The 14,597-nt window shown below is 34.6% G+C and overlaps 1 protein-coding gene across 1 annotated transcript in view; it reads right to left on the reverse strand.

Moving 5' to 3' along the window:
- VPS8 (VPS8, CORVET complex subunit) overlaps positions 1–14,597 on the reverse strand; it is a 255,708-nt gene that overhangs the window by 67,105 nt on the left and 174,006 nt on the right. Inside the window, exons 41-44 of the mRNA XM_011383477.2 lie at positions 14,427–14,508; positions 13,994–14,076; positions 4,354–4,434; positions 2,564–2,733 (exon numbers count right to left, since the gene is read on the reverse strand). Of these exons, the coding sequence (XP_011381779.1) occupies positions 2,564–2,733; positions 4,354–4,434; positions 13,994–14,076; positions 14,427–14,508 (416 nt within the window). The remainder of the gene's footprint in view (positions 1–2,563; positions 2,734–4,353; positions 4,435–13,993; positions 14,077–14,426; positions 14,509–14,597) is intronic.

Genomic DNA, 14,597 nt, shown 5'->3' on the forward strand with positions numbered 1-14,597 from the left:
ATAACCATAAGTTTTGTTAGAGTGTATTTATAAGTAGTAAAATTTCAGATAAGCTGGAATGGGTTAAGAATAGGTTCAGAAACAAGAAAGGGAATATACTTTTTGTTGACCTGTCTTTTTTAAAATCCAGACTCACATATTTGTATACTGTGAGTAGGAACAGAATCACAGTTCTCTGACCACAAACCACCTGGGGGATGAGCTGAACTTCTATTAATTTCTCAAACTATGAAATATTTTTAGACAGTCTGAAAAAAAGTAAATTAGGGAAAATCATAATTATGTAAGTAACTCGATAATAACATGAGTTGTCTGCCTCATCAAATTCAAGGCAAAAGTTGTGATTTGAGTAAGCATTCACAAAAATGTCAGCGGTATAGTAAATTCTTACATTATTCTTATGAAGAATCTCACTATTGATTATACACTAAGTTGCCAAATGAGTGTTGAGCATAACTCAGTCATCGTTACTGGTTCCTCCTCATTTCTCCAACCTAAAATACTGGACTATTTCAGAAGTCAATCTTTTTCTATAGCCTTTCTAGTTTTTTCTTTCTATATATAAGCTTTCTCTTCTATAGTCTTTCTCCTCTGTATTCTTTTTTCCTACAGCTACCCTTGTTCCCTTGGTGATTCTTTCCAGTTCCATAGCTTTAAAATACTACCTACATGCTGATGACTGCAAAATTTATACCTTCAGCCAAGACTTCTCTTCTAAAACCCATCTATTTATCTCCTTAAGAACTCTACTTTGGATGTCTAATAGACATCTGAAATTTAACATGTCCAAAGCAAAATTCTTGATTTTTACCCCACTCCGCTCCCACTACATGCTCTCATCCAACTTTCCACATTTCAATAAATGGCAACACATTCTTCCAGTTTCTCAGGACAAAAACTTTGGAGTCACCCTGACTACTCTTTCACAGCTCACATCTAATCTATAAATAGATCTTATTCAGCTCTACCTGCAGAATATATCCAGAATCCTACCACTTTTTACTTCATCACCACCGCAGGCCATCTCTCACTTGGATTACTACAACATCCTAACTAGTCATTCTACTTTCACCTTGACTTCCTATAGTCCATTCTCAACACAGCGAAATGATCTGTAAGTCAGAGGTCCGATCATGTCAACCTTATCCTTAAAACCATCCAATGCCTTCTCATCTCAGAGTAAAAGTTGAACTCTTTATAATAACCCAGTTCCTACATAATTTGGCCTGTTCTTCCTTTGAAGTCATCTCTTATTATTTTTCGTTTCCTTCACTCTGCTCAGGCAACAATCACCTACTCACTCACTACTCCTCAAGTATACCCAGAATGCTCCTATATATTTTATATAGAGTGGTTTCTACCCTCTACATAAAATATCTTTCCCGCCGAACAATGTATTTCACTTGACATTTTTTATTGTTTTTTTTCCATAGTAGTCACTATCTGGCATTTTACTTGTTTGTCTGCCCTTGCCACCAGAATGTAAACTCCACTAGAGCAGATCCTTTTTTGTTATTGTTCATGCTGTACCCTATATCCTTGATAGGGTAATACAGTAGATGCTTAACAAATATTTTTTGAATGAATGGGCTCTTTGTGTGATGAGAACTACTTCCCCTTCCTATCATCACATCTACCAATCTCCCTGTTATCTATAACAGTAGATAACACTTATACAGTGCGCTTACTGTATGTCACCACAGACACAGTATCTTAAGTGAATTATCTCATTTAATCTTCACGAAATCCTAGAAAGAAGTATAATCAGCATCTCATTTTATGGATCAGAAAACCAAGATGTAAAGAAATTAACTTACATGTCAAAGTCTCACCGCTAGTAAGTGGAAGAGTTGGAATTTGAACTCAAGAGTTTATCTTATATTATCTCTATCCATTATATGTGAACTGTCTTTGCTCCTGAGACCAAACCTTTCACTTTTATACTAGATTTCTTCTCTCTTTGCACTGTGGCTTTAAATATCATTTATATGCTGATGGTTTCTAAATTTATATTTCCAGGACTTGTCTCCAGGTTTCTGACATTCTAAACAGTCTACTTGACATCCCTACCTGGCTGTGTAATAGCCATCTCAAACCTAACATCTCCAAGACAAACTCATGATTTTCCCAGTTCCTCACACGTGCTCTTCTTCGTCTTAGACAGTGGTACCCTGTTGTTCATCCAGTTGCTCAGGCAACTCACACTCCACGTCTAATACATCAAGTTAGCTGTACCCTTAAAATGTATTCTGAACCTTCACACCTACCTCTCATTCTGCTCAAATGTCACTTCCTTAGAGATGTTTTTCCTCATTATGGTGTCTTAAAATAGCACTCTCACCATGAACAACTTCATCCTTCCCTCCCCTTACCTGTGCTTTATTTTTCCTCAAAGCTCTTACTACTTTGTATTTATTTACTGCCTGACCACCCTAACGCCCATTCCTCTCGACTCCCAGGCAGAATGTAAGGTCTATGTTTTTTTCACTGCTAGAATGACTGACTGGTAATACTATGTGTACATACACACGCCCCTCGTGTAACAATTCCTTCTCTCTCTTACCTAAAGACAATAATTTCATCAGCCATTTCTTGGCGCCTTTTGTACTGCTGCAAACATATAGAGCAGTAATCTTGCTTGGGATTTAGCCCCCTGGTGACTGAAGCTCTCAGATGACACAGTGACCAATGGAGATCTTGGTTTAGAAGGCTAGTAGTTGTTTCCAGCAGGGTCTAGGAAAGACCAAAACAAACAAATATATGAACAAACAAAAATGGTTTATAAAGTGAAAGAGACAGAGAAGATGAATAGGGAGTATCAGTTGTTTTGTTTTCAACCACAAACAACTGAAATAGGAATCCACTATAAAGGCATAAAATTAATCAAACAAATATCAAAACCCTCATACTTAAGTGGTTAACTTTAATGTGCAGAGTAATGACAAGTGCAGACATTAAGATTCTCAAAATAATTATTAAAAGGCTATTCCTAGTTTCTACTGAGAAATGTATGCTCTGCCATTCAGTACTGATGGTTTTCAAATGACTAGAGAATCCCAAATCTATTTATTACATGTATAAAATAAGTTCTTTCTGAATAGCTTGAAATGTTGTAACAAATAATAAAAATATCCCCGATTTATTTTAATAGAAACTGCATCCATGGCAATATTTCAATCACCTCAGTGGGAAAGCTAATAGCCATTACTCAATTTTCATCTCCCTTGGGCAGAGAGATCATATTTTCCTGATTGGCACTTAAAAGTCATTTGAATCTTATCAAGACTGTGATATCTGTCATTAAGTCACATGAAGACATTTTCACAGCTATCACATTAAGTCAATTTCAGGCTCTATGTGCTTATTAAGTATGGCTTTTATACTATATCTAATTCTTACATTCATATAAGTCATTTAGATGTACAGTTGGGTTCTTTCTGTCAGTCCAAAAGGAGAGATATACTGACCATCCTCCTGGCTACATACCCTCGTCCTTTACTTTTATCTATAATGAAAAACTTTTAGTTCGAATGGCATAACCATTCGAACTAAATATAATTCTTTCCAATCAATCCCATCTTTTCCTCTTCTTCCAAAGTTCTAAAGTTCACAAAAATTTTCTGCTTACACTCAGCTTTCTTTCTGAAGACATGCAGTCTGTGCCTGCAGGGAAATCGGCTTCATTTGGTTATGCTTAGCAAAACTGCAGTTTTTACAATACCCTAAGAAAAGCTCTGTCACCCAAATGTTTTTCTTCTCTATTAAAAAAAGCAGACATTGTATCTAACATGCCTAAATGCACTTTTCCTAGGAGGCTTCATGAGTCACTTTGAAGTACACTAAGAAAAAAAATCTATACAAGCTGGCTCCCACTGAGAATAAAAGCTATAGGCAGTTTTGAGCTAAGGGAAGACTAATGACCATTTTTGGTTAGTGGCAATTATCCGCTTCAGGATGCTTAAAAGAATAATTTTATTTTGCAATTTTTCTATACTCATGCTTGACCCTTCCTTTTCATGGGTTATATCTTTGCAATGTTATTTTTCCAGAAAGTTTCTCGCACTTTGGATTTCCAAAAAAAAAGAAAGAAAAAGATATCTGTTCCTCTGCCAATGAATTAAAACAATAAAATGAATCCAAATTTGATGCATTTCCACATTCTAAAATATATGTGTGTGCATAAAAATTATATATTAAGGTCAAGAGAAATTTAAAAAATTTTAAAACCATATATTTCAATCTACCAAACTTTCACTAAATAGAGGACAATTTTAAAAGACAAAGTATATGCAAAGAAAAAAGAAATAGCTTCTTTCTACCATATGACAGGCTTAGAAATAGAAAGTAGCTTACTTGTTCATAGTTAAAGGTATCCAACATTCCCAGAATAAGTCCCTGGATTTCTCCAAGCTTTCCTTTTCCATAAACTGGATCCTAATTTGAAAAAAAATTGCAAAAAAATTATATAATTCTGTTCTTGATATTTTAAAATTACTTTAAAATATAAATTATCTAAAAAAGCTGAATATTATTGAATATTTTTCTACAACAAAATATTTATTCTTCCATGAAACTTCCACTGGACATGCATATTGTTCTCCCTCTGGCCATCACAAATATTTTGGAAAAATAAAGTTTAAATGATCCAAGTTCCCTGCTTCGCAATCTTCTCTGCAAGTCTAATTTAATTTCGCTCTGATTTTTTTTTCTGCAGAAAGTTCCTCTCTTCATATTAAAAACCACCTCTCCCTCTTAGAGTTCTTATTTATCTGCTATATTAAAACCAATGTACTCATGAATACCCAGAATCTAACAACTCCTGTGACCCAAATTTGGCCACCTCCTGGCCTAAACAAACTAAATTGCTTTAATTTAGGAGAGATTTCAGTTTGGGAGATGAGTTTATGGATCTAAGGAGCAGCTTTTAGTTTTTCAAAGCTTCTTTCAATAAAGTCACTACTGATAAACAACAGATACCAAGATACCCACCCAATCTTACTTCCACTGCTTTTCATATGAGGTTTGCCTAGTAACTCGTTTATTACACACAATTTGGAAAACACCAAAGTATACAAAAATAAAACAACAACAACAAAAAATGAAACCCAACTACCCAGAAACAATTTTGATATTCTGATGTATATTCTTTCAGTACTGTTTCTGGGGAAGGAGAAAAAGGACGAGAAACAGGGATATATTTCTTAGTTTACTAAATTTGAGTATTTCATATAATACTTTTATATCCTTTTTTACTTAATAATATATTGTGAGCAGTTTCACATGTCATCAAATTTTTCATAATAGCTACAGAGTATGAATTATATGAAAATACTATGTTATTCAACCGTTCTCTGTTGTTGGACATTCAGTTTTCCCTTCCCGCCCTCCACCCCTAAATCCCACTCACTATTATCAAATGGCAATGGCCTCAAATTTTGGTCTGGATCTCTTTATTTAGAGAAGATTTCTAGAGCATTTTTATGCGTACTAATATATATTGCCTAACTGCTCCAAAACATTGCATTATGCAATTTTTATCTCCATCAGCACATTTCTGTGCTCATTTTGCTGCACCTTTGGCTAGGCTGGGAATTATAATAAATTTTTTTCCTAATAAATGAGTGTATCAAGTCTATGAACTCACTCTAATATGAGGTTATGTATGACATAAATAACTCTTCCATGCTAAACATAAATCCAACTAAAAGGTAAAAATAAAAGAAACTGCTATGTATTCAGTGGGTAGCATATGCCAAGTACAGTGCTAAGTACTTAATACAGACCACATCACTAAATCCCTTCCAGAATATTTATAAATGAAGAAATTCAGGCTCAGAGAAGTTAAGTAAAATTCTCTAAGATCACAAAACTGTTAAGCAGGTAGGCTGGGATTTAAATCTAGGTACTTCAGAAACCATGATTTTAATTAACACACTTTACTGGTCTCCCAAGTATGGATACGTAAACTAATAAACCAAATAATAAGCAAATGTTTGCCAGATAACATGGGTAACTGATATGGATAACTGATAAACCAACGTAGGCTAGAAAATAAGGGTAACGTTTCTGGTTACCTCTTAGGGAGTAAGGGTTCTTAAAACCTTAGTGCAATAAGAATAAGCGTGAGTTCAGATGTTAAGAAAGAAAAAAGACAAAGGCAGTAAAGCAGGCAAAACTTAGAAGAGAGGTTCAGAAATGAGAGAGAAATGCTGCCTTCCTGCTCTTGCACAACACGGTCTTAGGATGTGCGCCTTTTCCCCTCCTAGGCTCCGATGGCGCCTCCTGAAGACTGGGTAGGTATAGTTTCTAAGACTGATTTTCAGTACTTTTAGTTGTTCTACAGCAGCGCAAGATCGTCTACCAAAGGTTCCTGGTCCCTGATGCTGAGTTTATGCTGAAGAAATCAAAGACAGAGAATAACTATGTGTTTGTGTACTAATTAACAAATCTACAAGTTTGGGCTTGAACAGGTCACTTAAGCTTAGTGAGGAAATTTTCTGTTTCACAGCTAGAGACTGTATCACTAAGCTAAAGATGCCTGTCAACCATGTGGATCATTTATAAAAGGCAAGTCTAGAAATAGCTGAGACTAACTCTTCATTAGAAAAACAACTCAGGCCATATACCCACCCACCAGACAAATTTTTCTTTTAATTTTCTTTGCATAAAAATAGACTCATGTTAATGTTTCTGACCTTACACTCAATTATGCTTTTTTGGTCAAGTTCTTAATAAATACACTTATTTATAAAAGTATCAATATAGAGTATAATACCTTTTTATAAAAAAACCTATTATAATATCTACTATAATATGTACATTCAAATCACTAATATAGCTCTAGCTTTATCATTTGTTTATGACAAGAGTGGTTTGGAGAATAAAGAGGTCTTTATATTTATTTATTTATTTAGCAAGGCAACCCTTGGTTGACCTCACAGATTGCAAGGACCTTGTCAGCTTACAATACCTTATTTTTTATCTTTTATGCTTACAGCACCTGGTCTTCCTAGGTGCTCTCCCATCCAAGTACTAACCAGGCCCGACCCTGCTTAGCTTCCGAGATCAGGCGTGATTGAACTTGTTCAGGGTAGCACGGTCGTAGACTAAAGAGGTCTTTAAAAGGTTAAATTCTGGTAAAAAGAACAAATCTTTATAGGTCACGTCTATATTTATATCAGTACATTTTACTTTAATATGCATAATTTAATGGCAAAATCATGAAAATTACCTCATGCTGGGACAACATATAAATTATAGGATGAAAAAGAGAGCTCAAGGCTTCTTGCACAGCATGCACACAAACCACTAGTTTTTCAAATTATTTCCCAAAGTTGTCAGCTAGATTCTTCAGCAATAAATAACTACTGAGGTTTTTCTTGAATTTTTTTTTATAAACTATAAAAGAAGAGCAAATTTGGGTATTTCACATAAACTTTTTTTTTAAGGACATTAGAAAAAATGAGATGACCATGTTTTTCCCTATTGCTTTTTAGTATCTATTATATCATGTATGTGGTTTGTTATAAAATCTTTATTAATCAAGTGTTACTTTAAGATATGAATAATGCCCTCAGCAGGTTAGCATATAAATCATTTGTTTGCTTTAACTCCCTCAGTAAGAGAGACATAAACAGCTTCTCAGAAGCCAAGAATTACTTGTGCCACAAAGTGAAGATCAATAAAAGCAAGCAGTGAAGACAGAATGTATATAACATAAATATAGTCTCTTAAAAATACTAACTTATCACTTAATGTTCATGAAAGAAACCTGTACAATTCAGATGCCAGGCATCAGTTTGAATAAACATTAGAGGTCAAGAAGGTCTTTGAGAACCTCTTATGTGAACATCTCTTCTGAAAAAAAAAAAAACTATAAATATCTGAGCAACTGTGCATCTAAATAACTGTTACTCCCTATTTTTCCCCAGGGGACCTGATAAGGTAAGGTGAATATGAAAAACACCATGGCTGATGTTAGGTACAGAGGAAAAGCCTAAAATTTGGAGTTAGAAGATCTAGTTTAATGTCCCAGCTGTGCCAACTTAATAACTACATAAGGCAAGTTATTTAATCTTTCTGAGTGGCACTTCCCTTATGAGAAATATGAGGATACTGCTACCTTTCCAGCTTATAGAGATCACAGGAGATGAAGTGCTTTATAAACTGATGAGATTAAACAACAAAAACACCTAGGTACAAAAAATCTCACGGTTAGAGCACTTGATACTTAAATGAACTGGGTCAATTCCTTGAAAGACACAATCTGCCAAAACTCACACAAAAAGAAGTAGGATAGATCTGTATCTCTTACCAAAATTGAATCAATAAGTAATACCCTTCCAAAAGACAAGGCCTCAGACCCAGATGGTTTCACTGGTTTATTATTTAAAGAAGAAATTACACAAATACTTTACAATTTATTTCAAAAACAAAAGCAGAGAGAACATTTCCTTACTCATTCTATGAGGTCAGCATTATCCTAATACCAAAAACAGACAAAACAATCTCAATTGAAATGCCAACGAATTACTTTATGGATATAGACAAAACGATTCTAAAGTTTATATGGAAAAACAAAAGACCCCAAATAGCCAAGACAATATTGAAGAATGACAAAGTCAGAGGATATTACCTGACTTCAAAACTTATTATGAAGTTACAATAATCAAGACAGTATGGCATTGGTGAAAGACTAGACAAATAGAACAATGAAAAAAGAATAGATTATCCAGAAACAGACCCCCCGAGCAAAGGCACTTCAACACACGGTGCTGGAATAAGTGGACGTCCACATGCAGAAAAATGACTCTAGATACTGACATTATACTTTTCACAAAAATTAACTCAAAATAGATCACAGACATAAATGTAAAACGCAAAACTATAAAATTTCTAGAAGATGACAAGGGAAAAAAATCTAGGTGGCCTTGGGTTTGGTGATGAGTTTTTAGATATACCACCAAACGCACAATCCATGAAAGAAAAAGCTGAAAAGTTGGACTTCGTTAAAATATAAAAACTTCTGCTTCATGAAACACATGGCTGAGAGAATGAAAAGCCACAGACAAAGCACATCTCTGATAAAGGACTTGTATAAAATATATACAAAGAACTCTTAAAACTCAACAACAACAAACAAACAACAACAAACCCAACTAAAAAAAGCGGGCAAAAGAACTGAACACTTTACCAATGGAGATGTACAGATGGCAAATGAGCACATGAAAAGATGATCAATGTCATTATCCATGAGGGCAGTGCTAATTAACACAATGAGACCACTACACACCTATTTGAATGGTTAAAAGCTAAAATACTAGAATTATTGAGACTTGTGTTATAGCCCAAAATATGGTCTATTTTGGTAAACGTGCCATATATGCTTGAGAACAATATATATTCTGCTACTGTATTTGACACATAAATGTCAACTAGGTCAAAGCAGTTAAAAGTGTTCAGTGGAAATTTGCTGCTATTCTTATTTTTGTTCCTTGGTGTCTTTTTTCTCTGGCTACTTTTAAACTTTTCTGTTAATCACTGATTTTGAACAACTGTGATGTGCCTTGTAGTTTTACATATTTTGAGTTTGGGGTTATCTGTGTGCTAACAGTTTTCAATAAATTTAGAAAATTTTCAGCCATTATTTCTTCAAATATTTTCTGCTCTGACTCCCTGTTCAGGACTCCAAGTATACATATTTTAGATCACGTGGAAGTGTCTCATAGCTGCTTATTCCAGAGTTGATGCTCTGATTCGCTTTAAAGTTTTTCATTTTGAATAGCCTGTATCTCTGTCTTCAATTTTTTTTTTTTTTTTGGTGTCCTTGTCTACTAATTCTAATATCTATGTCATATCTGGGTTTTGTCTTCCAACTCTTTGCATAACTTATATGTTTTGATTCAATGTCATACACTAAATTTTATGCTTTTGGGACCTGAATATTTTTTTATTTCTGAAAGTGTTTTTAAGCTTTGTTCTGGGATGCAGTTAAATTACTCGGAAACAGTTTGATCCTTTCAGGTCTTGCTTTTGAGATTTGTAAGGCATGACTGAAGCTATGTTTACGGCTAATTGTTTCCCACTACTGAGTACCTCTGAGAATTCTACCCAATGTTCTGTGAATTATGAGGTCTTCTAATCTTTACTGGTGGGAAAGACACTATTGTTGGCCCTGTTTGAATACAAGTATTACTCTCTTCAGTCCTTTCAGGTGATTCTCTCCCTTGCTTAGGTAGTTTCCTCATATCACGTACTTACACTTGAGGGCCGGCAGCCTTCTGCACATCTCCAGAATTCTCTCTTGGTCTTGCCCTGCAAACTCTGGCTACATTGGTCTCTCTTGACTCTCAGCTATCTCCTTAAATCAAAGAGTATGCCAGAAACTGCTTGGGATCCCCCTCCTGCACTATTGCCTGGAAACTCTCAAAACATTAATGTGGAACAAACAAGGTTCACCTGGTTTACTTCTTGTCTCTCTCCACTGTCTTTAATGCCTGAGATCCAGTTTTCTGAAACTACTGTTTCATATATTTTGTCCATTTTTTTCTTTTGGTTGTTTCAAGCAGGAGGGTAAATCTAGTCTCTGTTACTCCATCTTGACCAGAAGTAGAATTCCTCCAACCTTGACTTTTATTTACTCTAGAAATACTTATTATATGCCAGGTGCCTCTGGGCTAGGTGATGGTAATAGAGTAGTAGGCAAAGTATAGTCTTATATCCAAGGTCCTTCTGTACTAATAGGAAATAAAAATATTCTAATTCTTAGATGTTTCCTAGAACTCCATTTCTGGCCTTCTGCTTTTCTTGCTAATTCACTTCCTCCTAAAGTTCATCTAGTTTTAAGAACTTAACTATTACTTCTATGTGGATGATTTCCAAGTCTCTATCTCCACTTCTTATCTATTCCTATAAATTCCAGTCTTCTATTCCCCCACTGCTCATTGTTAGCCTCATGAATCTGATATCAAAGGATTACCTGGGATCTTCTTGCGTTTTCCTGCATCTAAACAGTCAAAAAGTCAAGTGGATCCTACCAACTAAGTAATTTCCAAATCCGTTTTCTACTATCCACTCTGTAACTCAATTTACAAACTTTGAGAACTTATTGCATTCTAAATGTCTCTATACCATCAGTCTTGGTCCCTTCCAGTGTACACTGTATAATATAGGCTGAGTGATCTTTCTAAAGAGAAACCTCATTCCCTTATTCCTCTGCTTAAATCCTTTGATGAGAATTTACTGATTTAAAAATAAAATCCAAAGTCCTTACCATAGTTTACAAAGCAATTAAGGACATATTCTCTGCCTGTCTCTCAAATTTTAGCTCCATGACTCACCTTTATTCTTGTCCTATGTTCCAAGAATATTTAAACACTTAGAACTCCCCTTATGTACCATGTTTTACCTCTAATTCTTTGTATATATAGTTCACTCTGCTCAGAATAGTCCTATCTCCTTTTTTTCCCTGATTCCTTTAGGCTCTTTAAGATTCAGTTCAGATATCTCCTACTCCAGGAAATCTTTTGAAATTCCCCCGTCTGTTTCAGATATAAAGATTTATTGGTACTTCTTTGGATATATGTATTCTTAAACCCAACTTATTGTAACTTATTCGAGAAAGATAATTATTATAAAAGTACTGGCGTGTTTCAAGGATCCAGGCAAAGGAATGCAGGTAAGCTTTAAAACCTACAATGAGGGACTCAAATGCCATCGGGATTTTTCTCTCCGTGTTGTCTCTTCTCCCAGTGTCCTGAATCCTCTCCTTGTAACTTCTCTCTTCTCTATGTACCTTGTCGATTCTCCTCTTTGTATATCTACTTTATTCTTCACCTTCTCTCTGTAGATTAACTTATTTTTGCTAATTCAGTCCATATGATAGAAAAGTAGCCACTGTCAGCTCCTGAATTTTGTATCTTATATAATCCAGAGACCTCAAGAGACACTTATTCATCTTTCTGAAGTTCAGTTCTAAAATTTCCAATAAGAAATACTGATTGGCCCCACTTAGGCTGGTTGCCGCCCTCCCATCCCCAGCCCCCTCTGTGAGTCAATCAGGTGGAGCCAGGAGGCAGGGTCATGCTTTCACATGGCTGCTCCTATTGTAAGCACAGGAACTGAAAGTGTAGGGATGCAGAAGTGGCAATTACGCCACATGGAGAAGATAATCCTTAAAGGTCGCCACTATTACTTGCTTAGAGCCCTATGACAGAACATTTCTGTCTTTCGTATAAGCGCTCTTTTAGGGCAAGAACTGTGCCTTTCATCTACATAGGTAATGACCAAACTGGGTAACATATAATTAACAAATTAACTAATAATTAACTTTTCAAAAATCCAGGGACTGAAATAAAAAAGATTTCATGATATAATGGGAAAGAGCATAAATTAGGAGGTAAGAGACTTTGGTGGTAGTCTGGATTCTGCCACTAATGGCAGGCCAGGTACTTAACTTTTCTATACTTCAGTTTCCTCCTTAGTAAACAGAAATTTTTATAGTAGCCCTACCCACTTCAAGAGATTGTTGTGTGCTTCAAATGAGATAATATCTGTGAAAGTACCTTGAAAAAATAAAAATCTCTATATAAATATAAGGTAGAGTTATTACAGTAATCACAAGTGTGCAAATAAAGAATTTAAGAACTAGCATACCTTCCTGATTATCAGGAGTTAAAAACCACTTAGGGTAGAAAAATGATAAGAATACCATTATGATAAATGCCAGGGTAACTCAAAATAAAGTGAAGATTTTCGAGTATCAAAAGCTTTCAAAGATATGAATTTTAAAATACAAAATTTTAAAAAATCTATTTTTGCCAAGGTAAAAATAGATTTTTATTTATTATAATTTATGTATCAGAAAGTGTGGTTAAAGCTCAACATAAAGTAAAATGCATACACTGAAAGAGAAGCCACTTTTGGCTTTAGAATTTCATTTTTTCTAATTTACTTGGTAAATTAAAGTATTCCTGCCTTATGGAGATATTCCTTTCTATGGGATGAAAAACCTTACGACTAATGTATTTTAAAATGAATATGAGAAGCAGTCTATATCAAAGAATTATTCAACACATGACAAGGATCAAATGAGATAATATATGTAAAGAGACATTCTAAATGATAAGGTACTATGTGATGAGAGACTACTAAATGCAGTAGTCTTTATCAGGAGTCCCAGATGCTTAATACCAGATGGGAAGAAGAGCTTGGAGGGTCTTAAAAAAGAGCTGATAGAAACATTCTTGATTGGATAAAAATCATTTGAAAATTATAAAGACCAATGGCATTATATTACTGATTTTTTTTTTTTTTTTTTTTGGTGTGTCTCTATACTGAATAAAGTGAAGGAAGACAAAATGGGCTCCAAGGATAATTCCTGCTATTTCCCCAAGAATGTTCATAGATTTTTCTAAAAATATATCTTAGTGTATTTTTAGTGTTCTCCTTTTAATGAAATTGGAAAGGTTCAGGTCTTTTTGCTGAATAGGCTGAAATGTTTCCTGCAAAAGCTTTGGATACAAAGCCAGCTAGAATCTAGAGTAGGGGATGAATTTTGGACACAAAAAAGTTTTAGGATGTTAGAAAACCTAAGTAACAACCAATGGTTAAGAAATGCCTATCTTAACTTAATTTTTAGGCTATCTTTTATTTTTTTTTAATTTTTAAAAAGTATAAGCAGCTAGAAATAATGGCAATTCTCTCGCAGTTATTAGCACACCAATAGGAAGCTTATGCACCTGAATCCTGAAGTAACAGGGGCACCTGAAGGCTGCACACCCTAACTGAAAGTTGCAAGTGTGTGCCAGGCAAACCTACACCACTAGAGCTAGAAAAAATTTGAGATGAGAGCTCGAGATTTAGTTAATAACAAAAATCAGCTTTATTATGCTTGACACACAATTAAATACTAGCCCAATTTGCTGTTATTTACATATAACTAAAATATTAGTTGGAATTGATCACCATTGAATTTTTCCCCATTTTAACTCACCTGTAAGATTCTTTGCAAGATTGATGGAAGGGCAATAAATGCTGCCATGCTGTTTAGAACTTGCATGGTCAAAGATTTCAGAGCTGTTATGATAAAATGTTAATATTAAGGTTAGTTTAAGATAAGAGTTTTTGTTTTTTCTATAAGTCAGTGGAAAATAGTCGATTTATATAGCTTCTTTCACATTTAGCTAACGAAGGCCAGTTTAATATTTTAAAGTTAACTATTGATAAGTTGGAAAGCTATTACTAGTCAAGACAAAAGATATAATTGGTGCCACAGGAAGAACTGAATCCAAAAGATGAGATCAATACTACAATATGATTTCATGAAGAAAATAATAAGAATATGATACTGAGAAAAGGTATCACAATAATAATTTTTAGCAGATAAAAAATTGGGCGATGGTACAGGTGAACTCTAATGAACTTACCTTCAGAGTGTAAATGAGGTGCAGCTGAACTAGACAGCTTCTGAGGGGCCATCATTGCCTCCAATAATGGAAACCAGAGTGCCTATAATGTCAGAGAAAACCAAAGAAAAATGAAAGTTCTCTGTTATTTTTAAGAATAAGTAATATCAGCATAGTGTTTTATAGAGTGAA

This window comes from Pteropus vampyrus, unplaced genomic scaffold (assembly GCF_000151845.1).
Source record: "Pteropus vampyrus isolate Shadow unplaced genomic scaffold, Pvam_2.0 Scaffold14, whole genome shotgun sequence".
NCBI classification, from domain to species: Eukaryota; Metazoa; Chordata; class Mammalia; order Chiroptera; family Pteropodidae; genus Pteropus; species Pteropus vampyrus.